This window comes from Chiloscyllium plagiosum, unplaced genomic scaffold, assembly GCF_037043375.1.
Source record: "Chiloscyllium plagiosum isolate Xiang-an unplaced genomic scaffold, Cpla_swu_hap1 HiC_scaffold_2, whole genome shotgun sequence".
In the NCBI taxonomy this organism is placed as follows: Eukaryota; Metazoa; Chordata; class Chondrichthyes; order Orectolobiformes; family Hemiscylliidae; genus Chiloscyllium; species Chiloscyllium plagiosum.
The window spans coordinates 75,716,611-75,728,907 of NW_028270140.1; the positions used below are offsets into that span (position 1 = coordinate 75,716,611).

The 12,297-nt window shown below is 39.0% G+C and overlaps 1 protein-coding gene across 4 annotated transcripts in view; it reads right to left on the minus strand.

The window, feature by feature from the left end:
* Positions 1 to 12,297, minus strand: part of pcsk5b (proprotein convertase subtilisin/kexin type 5b) — a 371,873-nt gene that overhangs the window by 157,911 nt on the left and 201,665 nt on the right. For all 4 annotated transcript variants that reach the window (XM_043712351.2, XM_043712341.2, XM_043712369.2 and 1 more), the window contains exons 13-14: positions 6,981 to 7,117; positions 653 to 793 (exon numbers count right to left, since the gene is read on the minus strand). In XM_043712351.2, coding sequence (XP_043568286.1) covers positions 653 to 793; positions 6,981 to 7,117 — 278 coding nt within the window. The remainder of the gene's footprint in view (positions 1 to 652; positions 794 to 6,980; positions 7,118 to 12,297) is intronic.

A 12,297-nucleotide genomic window follows, 5' to 3' on the forward strand; every position in this document is an offset into this window, starting at 1 on the left:
TTGCTTCATGAAAATGGACTTTTTATTACATTTAGAAACATGTAATCTGGAACATTGTCAAATTCAAATTTTATTTTCTTAAGAATGTCAGTTTGAAGGGTGACCTGATCAAAAGAGGACCATGAAATAATGTGTAATAGGTCAACAAATTTCCCAGTTCTATAACTAAAACTGAAATTTCTATACTTTAATGAGATCCGGAGTCATTACACACTATCAATCAGTTATGATTGGAATAGAACACAATTGCATATGGGTGGCACGGTAGCTCAATGGTTAGCACTGCTGCCTCTCAGTGTCAAGGTCTCAGGTTCAATTCAAGCCTTGGGTGACTGTCTGTGTGGAGTTTGCACATTTACCCATATCTGTGGGTGCTCCAGTTTCCTCCCACATACCAAAGATGTGCAGGTTAGGTGAATTAGCTGTGCTAAATTGTCCATAGTGTTAGATGGATTAGTCAGAGGGGGTGGGTCGGAGGGTTGGTGTGGACTTGTTGGGTTGAACGACCTGTTTCCACACTGTAGGGAATCTAATCATACTATCAAATTGTTGCATGCTTATTCCTTTGTAAAAGGAGGTGAAGAGAAAAAGGAAAGCAGATGTACATTAATGCAGAGCCATATCACTGTTTCATATAAAGATTCCAACTTACCAGTGTACTCATCTGCATAGTCATCAGAGACATCTTCCCTTGGACTTGATCGCACCTTCAGTTGATCTAACCTTGTATATAAAGAAGTGTATGGATGGATGGATGTGCCATGAAGTACAAGAGACCACTCCTTCAGTTTACCTAAGAAAAGGGGACAGAGTTGTAACAAGCTATAAAAAGTACAATGGACTTATTAGCAGAGCTGTAGATAACTGACATCTATCCAACGAGTCACATATACAACAACATCTAAACAAAACAATCCCCACCATTTTCCAGCTGGACTGTAGCAATTTTATCATCAGAAATAGGTTCGGGATCTAAAAAATGTGAACAACCAAAGGTTTGGTATCTTGGATGTATTGCAACTTCATTTGCTGAATATTAGAGTTGAGAGCTGTCATTTCAATATTGTGTGAACTCCCCTCCCCTACCACTGATACTATACCCTTTCCCATTTACTTACAGATCGGAATAATAATTCTGGTTTGATGCTGGGTGAGGCTTCACACTTCATATCCTCTACAGCACTAAATCCACTTGACTACTTCTCACATCCATCCCTGAACGAAGTCAGCTGCTCCCACCGCAAGGCCGAATATTTTTCATCCTTTTGTTACCTCCAGACTTAATTATTCCAATGTGATCCTTGCTATCTTTCTAAACATCTATAAATTTAAACTTATCCAAATGCAGCTGCCCACTTTGTCTCATTCATTCTTTCACTTCATTCCCACTGAGTTACACAAATTCCCCACTCCCAACACTAATTTAAAACCAGCATTATCTTCAAATCTCTTCGTTGCTTTGTATTTTCCACGTCTGAAGAATACAACCTGCCCAGTCATTTATTTGCTTCTTCAGCCTTTAGTTCTGACTCCAGTTTGCTGCATAGTCCTCAACCCTCCCCACTTTAGCTTAACAACTGACTGTAGAACTTTTAGTCACTTCAGCCTTAAAGTAAAATACCCTTTTTATGCTCTTGTAATTCTTCAGGCTCATTTTAAAAAAAAAATATTTTCAAACCAGCTTTCAGTCGTTTTTAGAAACTCAACTGGAGTCTCATTCTTGGCAAAATACTTGATGCCATTTGGTGCTTTTTTTGTAAAGTTAGTCTGATAACACATACTACAAACAGTGACATTCTGCCAAGTCAGATATCCTAAAGCAGATATTTACACACCAGGATGGGATTTATGCTTAGTGATGCTTCCAAATAAACCTGTTGGACTATAACCTGGTCTTGTGTGATTTTTAACTTTGTACAACACCAGCAATCATCTTTTTGCTGTGGCTTCTATTAAATCATGTAGAGGGCTTACCGACTATCTCCACTGTGTAGCTATGCTTGTTCCAATGTATTCTGGGATTTGTAGCCTGCTTGATTAGGAATGAGCTGGTTATGCTGTCAAATGCAAAGTATTATGAAATTGGATTTTGCAAAGAAAAAAAAGGATGCAAAATAGGCCCAGATCCCCAACCTGGTCTGAAAACAAGGCTCAGGTGACCAGCTTTGGTCAGAAGGTGGAGGCTGGGGCACAACTGTAAAGCTAAGTAAGCTGGATATGGGAGTACGGGTGAGGGCATCTTTGAAAGGTGTGCCTTTTGATGAAAACTGGACTTGAAGAACTGGGCAAAATAAAGCTGATGTTCAAAAATAATTTATGGCTAAAGCCCTGAAGCTAAAGCACTTGAATTTGGTGTGAGGTGGTTCAGAACTTTGAAGTATTTTGTGGCTGAATTTTGGTAACATATACAAAGTGCACTGTACAATACACACAAAATCAGAATTGTCTAATTTGTCATTTAGAGTTTATATTGACCATTCTTTATTATTATTTCAGATTCAATTTTTAATTTTTGTTTGATTGTCAGAGTAAAAATTAAAGAAGTGAAAGCTTATCTATTGATTTTCACATAGGGGTTTTTGGTCAATTGTTTTGTTGGTCTCTGCAGGGATCATAACATAAGCTGATGTTCTCTAATGCAATCACCTTAATAAATAGTCTTCTAATTTCTATGCAATGGAACTTTGTGTTCCATCTCCAGAAAGTCGAGGACAAAAAAAAGTGTCAAAACAATTAGAGCATGAGAAAACAAATCTGAAATTTAAGAATTCAGTCAAATTATCCTGTGACTTGCAAAAGTTTGTTCAGACATGAAAGATCAACGAGACATTGCAGCTCGTCAGTTTCCTTGTGATTACTAGTCATAAACACAACTTATTTTCTAGTTGAGGTTTTTTGTGCAACATGAAATTCATGTTCAAATGCGTAAACATCATGGTTTACTAGAAGAATGGAGTACATTACTTAATATTGTTTTATCTTACAGAAAGATACACTGTAACTACATGATGTGATGCAGACTACACACACACACAAACTGTACAGTAACCACTTGGTCTACTGTATGTATGACCCAGAACCCGTTTGGGACTTCCAAACCCTTTACCACTATCTTCTAGAAGATCAAAGACAGCAGATACTCAGCAACAACAGCATCTACAATACACCCCCCAGTGGCACAGCATCGGACTTCAAGATATATCACCGTTCTTTCAGCATGACTGGATCAAAACCCTGGAAGTCACTTCCCAATGACATTATGTACCTTGATCTGGTAACTTTGTGACAATGAAATTTACAGAAAAATGTGAAGTTGGATTTTCAAATGGATGAGTTTTCTTCATGCCCACTATGTGAAGAGTCAATGAGCATGTGTCTCCACTGATCAACGCAGCTCCACAGCTCCTTAAAGAGGTGTGCAGCATTAATTGGCTGGAGATGAACCTCTGCCTCACAAATCCTTTGGACAATTTCAATAGACAGTAGTTGAGCAAGCAGTAGTTGTCACCAGATTGAAAGTCCTTGAATTCAGGACAAAGCAAGCATGCGACAGGGATTTCGCAGTTGGGAGGAAAGATGAGGCCACAGTGGGAGTGGAGGTCTTGGCAGAGTCAGGTTGGAAGTGGAGGGAGCACTTTGTGAGGAGGCCTGAGGATAAGATAGCAGCTCCCTGGAGGGGAAATTCTGGAGTGAGAGGAATTTCTATCCATTCAGTCTTCAGGCTTGGACAGGGTTACATGTCAGCCTCCACAACAACCCTGAACCTCTCCTATAAGTCCTAAAACATTAACCATGGAACAAGGAGGGTGGGAATGAGAATTGGCTTCCAAGTGGCCAATAATTGGTGTTTAAGTTGCTTAAAACCTGGGGCCATGGCATTCAGATCACTTTCAAGTTTGCCTGTCTCCAATCCACCCTGTAAATGTTCAAGCTAAGTAATGGAAAAACATACAGACGCATAGACCTTCTTTCTACCATGGAGCATTTTATGGTAGAACTATTGTAACACATATTGTGTAACTGCTGAAACTTGTTTTGCCACAGTTGTAACACACACAAATGTCACATCAATAGCAACTATGCAGAAGGAGGAATGGCAGAGACATTATTGCAAAGTGCTATGATTTCATTTTATCCTGTTATAAACCGTGAGACTTAACCTACCTGCAGATTGCATTGCAGGCAAGGCTTAGGGGACAGAGGATAGTCATGAGTTTTGGATGTTTGACAACCCTGCTCATGAACAAATGTTTTACAGTTTCAACTATGTTTCAATTGGTTGACACCTAGGGATTGGACAGGGACCTCAGTAATTTTACAGCACATCCCTCTCATTACTTCCCCAACGTGCAGGAAAATCTACGTCTTAAAAGATTGTTTACTCAAATAGTTCACTTGTGTCCTTCAGAGAAGTGATCATTTAAGGTACAACACTGAAACAGGCCATTTGATTCAAACTGTCGAGGTTAGCATTTACCTGCCATGAGAGCAAATTATTCTCATCACATTCTATCCTATTCTTAAACAGAGTCATACAACATGGAAAAACAGACCGTACAGTCCAATCACATCTTTAATTTTTTTCCTTCACTCACCTATCCATTCGAATCGTGACTGCTGACAATTTCTGGATCAAGTACAAACACTGAATGAATGTTACAGCCTTGCAAGTCTGCATATAACCGTCTCTTGAATTTTCCTCTGCACATTTAGTCAGGGGCTTTCCTAAACTCTATATGCAGTATATTCAGTCATTTCCTGCAATCCAGTATGTTGTTTTGTTTTAAGAAATTCTATGAGGTTCATCATGCATGTTTGTTTCTTTTGAGAAATCTTACTTCACCTTCACCCGCCTGCTCTGGCTTACACGTGACTCTAGAACAGAATGGATAGTTCTTAAAAGGCCTTAGGAAAATAGGATGGGTAATTAATACGTCTGGTCACAACATTCCAAGAACAAATCAAAACTAGATTTTACAAGTGTTATAATCCTCCCAATGCTTGTAGGTGATCTTCTTGACCCCTCAGGATTGGAGAAGAGATTAGTTGCCAGAGAAATTAAAAATCATAGTGAATTGGAAGAGATTGTCCTTTCCAGTGACATTTTCTCCAACTCCATGCAGCAAAATAATTAGTCTCACAACATCACATGTTGCAAATGTCTTCAAATCATGTCTTTAAGGTTCAAGACCATTTGACTTTTCTGCAAGAGTTTTGGAAAGGACCAGGAGTTGGCACTTCCAGAACAATCATAGGGTATTGAGGCGTGTGTGGTTTTTGGCTCTCAAATCCCTGAGCTGTATGGTTGATTTGCCGCATGCTGGATGCCAGCCAAACTATAATCATGCAATCCAGTTTCTAAAAGAGAAATTGCTTGGATTTCCAGCAAACACTTACCAGAAATTCAGCTTTTGTTCTTGGAGTAACATGTAATACATTCCCAGGTTTGTGTGAGCATTGCAAACCTCTTCCATATGATCAGGAATATCCCCACCCCACCCCCCTGTGGCAGAGGTATCAATAGAAATTCAAAATGGCAGCCAGGAAGGTCAATTTTGCATTTTTGTTTCAGCAAAGAATTGCCACATGAAGCAGCTGTGCCATACCACAGATTTTATGAATTGAATGCAAATGTTAACAATGTCAAATCAAGAACAGAATTTTTCCATCATGTTAATTACAGCCATCACTGGCTAACATGACTGCTGTGCCTTTTGTACATGAATTTCACTCTGGCCCCCACGTCTACAGGAAAACAAAAGCTTGTCTTTTTTCACAACCACTTCTAAACTCCAACTGAACACCCTCTCATGGAGTCAGAAGCATTTAGCATATGGTTTGGAATACAATACAGCAAAAAAAAAATCAAAACCTGGCTCAACACATAACCACTTGCAAATTAAATTATTTGATCAAAGGCTATTGCTCAATGTATTGGCTGAAAATAAACAGATCTGAAGTGATTAAGAACACATTCTGGAAGAAATTACCCAGGAAACTCTGCCCGAGGGAACAGAATTAGACCTGACCGTAACACGATGTAAAAAAACAGTTCATGAACAGGTGGGACCAGAACTAATTAAACGTTTGGGATGGAACCCAGTCGCCAGGGAAAATGAACTGATTTGTTTCCCAATTCCCTCTGACTCATGTACTCCTGCTGAGTAACTTGCACTAACAGATTTTTATTGTGGGCAAAGCTTTGCCACAAAGGATGTTGTGGCTACCAATTCTTTACCATCTGGTCAGGCATTCTGTGGCTTAGACAGAGCAACTCCCTACACACTCCTTTGACAAATGGAAAATATTATTAGTGATGCTATTAGGCATGTTGTATTATTGCCAGCAAGTCTTTCACCCTCCCTCGGTTTCTTAGCAATGGTAGTGTCACATTTCAGAAATAAATTGTAATCAGGTTTGCCTCCCCTTATGGTGTGTGCTGTTCCGCCCACCCACTTGTAAATGTTCAAGCTAAATAATGGAAAAACATACAGACACACAGACCTTCTTTCTAACATGGAGCATTTTATGGCAGAACTAGTGTAACACATTGTGTTACTGCTGAAACTTGTTTTGCCACAGTTGTAACACACACAAATGTCACATCGAAAGCAACTATGCAGAAGGAGGAATGGCAGAGGCATCATTGCAAAATGCTACGATTTCATTTTATCCTGTTATAAACCGTGAGTTTTAACCTACCTGCAGGCAAGGCTTAGGGGACAGAGCCATATAGTCATGAGTTTTGGATGTTTGACAATCTTGCTCATGAACAAATGTTTTACAGTTTCAACCATGTTTCAATTGCGCTCTGAAACTTGTCAAATGAATCTGTTCATCTGATTTTTAATTAAAATTTGTAAATGGTTAAACATAATTCAACAGTAAACTATTTTAGGAATCCATATTCTAACAGTATTGTTCCAAAGAAGAAATGCTGGCATTTAAAATTTTGAATTCTAATTGATTTCTGCAAGTACCTGGTGTTTTGAAGTTTCGGAGTTGTGAAGGACTGTCATGAATTTCAAGGATCCAGTCACCTGCTGCCTTTTCACCCCAGCAATGTGTGGTCATGAATTCCCAACTTTTAAACCCTTCCATGGAATGATCAAACAACCTAGAATAGAAACAGGGATAAGAAAATCAGACCTAATTTACGAAGGGGTACTCTTATTTCCCAACAAAAAGACATATGGGCCAACAGCTGCAGTATTCTCATCTTTTGGCAAGTCTTTCAAAAATGACTCCCTTCTGTACGAGAAGCTAGAAGAGAATGCAAAGTGGCTTCAAACACTTCCCCCCATAATTTAAGAACTAGAGTTCAAGTCTAGAGCAGAAACAAAACAGATATTTCACAATTGTTCTCAGGATCATTTCAAGTTGTAACATAGAATATTTGAAGATACTTCAATTATGATGGAAGCTAACTTGTTTAAAGATAAAAATCACAACACCAGGTTATAGTCCAACAGGTTTAATTGGAAGCACATTAGCTTTCGGAGCAATGCTCCTTCATCAGGTGATTGTCTATCTTCTTGGAGATCCTCTCCACTTTAAGCCGGCGGTTGACAATCACCTGATGAAGGAGCGACGCTCTGAAAGCTAGTGCTTCCAATTAAACCCGTTGGACTATAACCTGGTGTTGTGATTTTTAACTTTGTACACCCCAGTCCAACACCGGCATCTCCGAATCTTGTTTAAAGATGATAGTGAATAAATAGCACGCTACCTAATTTCTTAAGAGTTTGGCTTTTAGTAGTAGGATCACAGTGAAAGTCTCAGTTCTTCAATAAATTAGATCCAAAACAAAGCAATGTGATTGTAATACAAATAAATATTTGATTTCAGACTCTGACAGCAAAGCTAAACCATCTGGGAAAGAGAATAAGGTATATTTCAAGTCATACCAAGCTTGAGTCATAACTCAGGACAGCAGGTACTCTTAGGTGCAATTTTCAAGCATTCTAGAATAGCCAACAGGCTATATTTTGTACTTTAGCATTAATTTCTCCCTTTTCTCTTTCCACCCATGCAATTAACTACTGTGAGGTGTTCCACCTAGAAGCGACTGGAGGCAACTGAAAAGTATAATGTCAACTACATTGGCTTGGATTTATGAACAAAGATTGAAAGAACTGTAGATGCTGTAAATCACACAAAAAAACCAAATTGCTGGAAAAGCTCAGCAGATCTGGCAGCATCTGTGGAGAGAAATCAGAGTTAGTGTTTTAGGTCCTTTGAGGAACCATCACTTGACACAAAACTTGAACTCTGATTTCTCTCCACAGATGCTGCCACACCTGAGTCTATCAAGCAGTTTCTGGTTTTGTGCTTAGATTTCTGGACTAGTTGCACACAGGAGGCATTTCAGCATCGAACAGTATTGGTTGGAATGGAGAAAGGGCAACGCAGTCTCAACAACGTTTCTTACTGGACTTGAGCTATTGAAAGAGACAGCTAATTTTCTCTGCGATTGATGAGTAATATTTTCTCAATTGCTATTATTTATATAGCAGTTTTAAAAAGTCAGTTTTCATGACAAAATGTCATAATGACTGACAGCAAAAACATTTAAATAGAAATGTTATGGTGAGGGGCAGATGCCAGCCAATTTTTCAATCCTTGAACATTTATTTCCTTTAGACTCAAAAAACACTAACTTCCCATTACACTGACATGAGTAAAGCAAATGGTTTCCAGCACTGCGGACATGACCTCCTTGACCAAACTTTTGACCACCTGATCTATTCTTTTACTTGGATCGTAATGTTGCTTAACAATGTTTTTTTTTAAATTATAAAGCCATGAAGAAATGTTCTATAAACATGAGTAGCTGTTTAGCAGGAGGAAAACTGCCGTGACTCAAATTCTCAAAATGTATTCGTGAATTCTGACTCATGGATACATGAGCATAAAATTCAACCCAAGCTGCACTATTCCAAACACGTGGCAATATGGTACAATAGTGCCATCCAAAGCACAAGACAAATTTACTGAAAATGTGTTGCTGGTAAAGCACAGCAGGTCAGGCAGCATCCAAGGAACAGGAGAATCGACGTTTCGGGCATAAGCCCTTCATCAGGACAACTTTATCTAGTAATTTGAAGCTTGAAATGGGGGATTATTACAACACATGAATTCATGGGCCTAACATCGATCGTGGAGTACTGTGAACAGCTGGTACATTGAGGAGGGGGGGGGGGGGAAATCACCATCTACAGAATTCAGTGGGAAATAGCCAAAGCTAATGAATAAACAAATTGATAGGAAAAGGCAATCCTTGACTTCAATCAAAACATGGCATTTGAAAGTCATCACTGGCTCTCAAAATAGTCTTGTGATTGAAGGCACTAACTGGTATAACAGCAGCCAGAGAGACCCCACTGTTCCAGCACTAATTCATACTTTTTGTGTCAAGGAGTTAACCAACGCTGCTGCAGTTAGATAGAAAATCAGAAAGTTTCTGATTGGTGATTGGTGATCCCTATAGGAAAGTGAATAGGTGGACATTTGACAAATACAATTTTAGGTATGACAGCGATATAATCTAACTGCGAATATCCTACTGATTCTCAGGTTTAAAGATGAAGACTAGCAACTTGCGAAAAGATAAAGAGCTGGATTTTATGGGGCACTTGATGCCTCCGTCATGTCCCTGCAAAATAATTTAAGGGTTTGGGGTGGAAGGCCATCTGTTGGATTATACCTGCCCCTTGCATTCAAGCCAATCTGTGGGGAAGCCTACGATCCAGGCCAAAAGGTTCAGCCATCATTCTTAACAATTATATCCTCACCAGATTGACCAATAGGAGGAGACTTGGGGTTGGGGAAAACTCCCCTACAACAATCGGACATTAAAATAAAATAAACTTTTCATTCAAAAAGATTTATTTTGTATTTATACGAATACTTCAGCTTTCAAGGTTCATAAAGATAATATATTCCAAATGGAAATATATGGTTGCAACCACATTTAGCACAAAAGGAAGATGGTTGTGACTGATGGAGTTCAATCATCTCAGTCCAAAGACACCTCTGCAGGAGTTCCTCAGAGGAATGTCACTGGTTCAACCATCTTCACCTTTGTCATCAACCGCCTTCCCTCCAGAAAGTCAGAAGTGGGGAAGTTTACTAATGATTGCACAATATTCAGCAATATCATGATTCCTCAGATACTGAAGCAGTCTGTATCCAAATGCAATCCAAATCCAATTCCTGAAGAAGGGCTTATGCCCGAAACGTCGATTCTCCTGTTCCCTGGATGCTGCCTGACCTGCTGCGCTTTTCCAGCAACACATTTCCAGCTCTGATCTCCAGCATCTGCAGACCTCACTTTCTCCTCAAAGATGTATCCAAATGCAGCAAGACCTGGACAACATTCAGGCTTGGGCTAATAACTATGTAACATTCACGCCACACAAATAACAGGCAATGACCATCTCCAATGAGAATCGACCCATCTCCCCTTGACATTTAATGAAATTATCATTGCTAAAATATTCCACTACTAACATCCTGTGGAAGTGGTGGTGGGTGGGAGGTAGCAGGGGGAGCAGTTGCCAATGACCATCTCCCAATGTTGCATAGCCTGTCCATCACCTGCAAGGCACGAGTCAGACATATGATGGAATATGCTCTCCATATCTGGATTAGTGCAGCTCCAACGACACTCAAGAAGCTCCACCCATCCAAGGCAAATCCCCTTCACTGGCACCCCATCCACCTACTTCAACATTCACTCCCTCCATCAACAATATACTGCGTAGCACTGTACACTAACGATAAAATGTACTGCAACAACTTACAAATGCTCATGATACAGCACCTTCTAAACCCAAAACCTCAGACACTTAGAAGGACAAGGCCAGCAGACACATGGGAATAGCACCACTTGCAAGCTCACCACCGAAGCACTCACCATCCTGTCTTGGAATAATATCACAATTCCTTCAGTCACTGGATCAAAATCTTGCAACTTATTCCTTAACAGCATTCCCTAACATGTAGTGCAGGGAACACAGTGGGTGTACACACACACCACACAGACTGCAGAAATTCACCACCACCAACTTCTAAAAGGTGTTACAAATGGGCAATAAATGTTGGCTTAGCCTGCAAACCCCACAATTTTAAAAATGGCCAATACATTAATGGAGGAGCTTTAATAAAACAGTGAACAAAGTCAGATTTGGCCTTTGATAATCCTCAGGCTAAGCATTACCAGAAAAAATCTTCTAGCTGTCATTCCTAATGATTGGCTCTGGTCTGTAGGACTTATTATTGTCTGGCCACCTTTTCAAAAAAAAATTTTGCTAGACACAGTTCAGAATCAGTTTTCAACTATTTATGCAATGTCTCAAAACATCTTTCAAAAGGCCCCTTAATAACCTCTTAATAGGTTTATCAACCTCTTAATATGTTTATCGAAATGTGTATTTTCTTAAAAGCAAAAATCAAATTTTAAAATTGCACAAATCAATTAGAAATGTTGCTTTCCACATTCCTTTCAAAGATGCAATCATAAACTAAAATATAACTAAAATGATGATTGAAGGGCTCCTTGGAGGCATCAGCACTACAACTTGTTGATGCATTGCTTTTCTACAGAAGCATAAGAACTTATCAAGGATGGTTTTTACTCATGCTGCTAGTGACAACATTTACATGCAATGAAACAAATTTTAATTTTAATGCAGTACAGTTGGTTCAATGTTGCCATTAATTGCACCCTGTCATATAATGAGGCCCACAGAGAAAACAAGCAGCAATAAACATACTAGAGCATACAAACATTGCAAAATAATTTACATAGAGGTGACTCTATGGTGCAGGAGCAAATGAAGCATTCAATTCCAATTTTAAAAAAACACAAAGCAGCAGTTTAAATTTACCACAGGCCCAATAGCTAATGAAAGTGATTAACAAATGCACATTGAAATATCTGTTTTAATGTTTTCCCCTATACTTATGAAACGTTTGTCAAAACAGAGATAATGCTGTAAAAAATAATTGTAATATCCTGCTTAACTTTACAGTTTAAAAAGCAAGCAGCCAGAAATTTTAAAAAACAGTTTGTTTAGAAGTACAAGATTAGAAGCAAGTTTTATTACAAGCATTTCTATTGCTAGATACACAGTTAAAGGGCGTAATTTCCAAATTATCTGCTGCAATTTGGAGGTATAAGAAACACAGGTTTAGGCCACCAGGATTCAGGAAAATATTAACACTTTCCTACTTCTCCTATGTTACTACATTTGTGCTAATTTCAGAGATACTAAAATAGTTGATGAATATTGT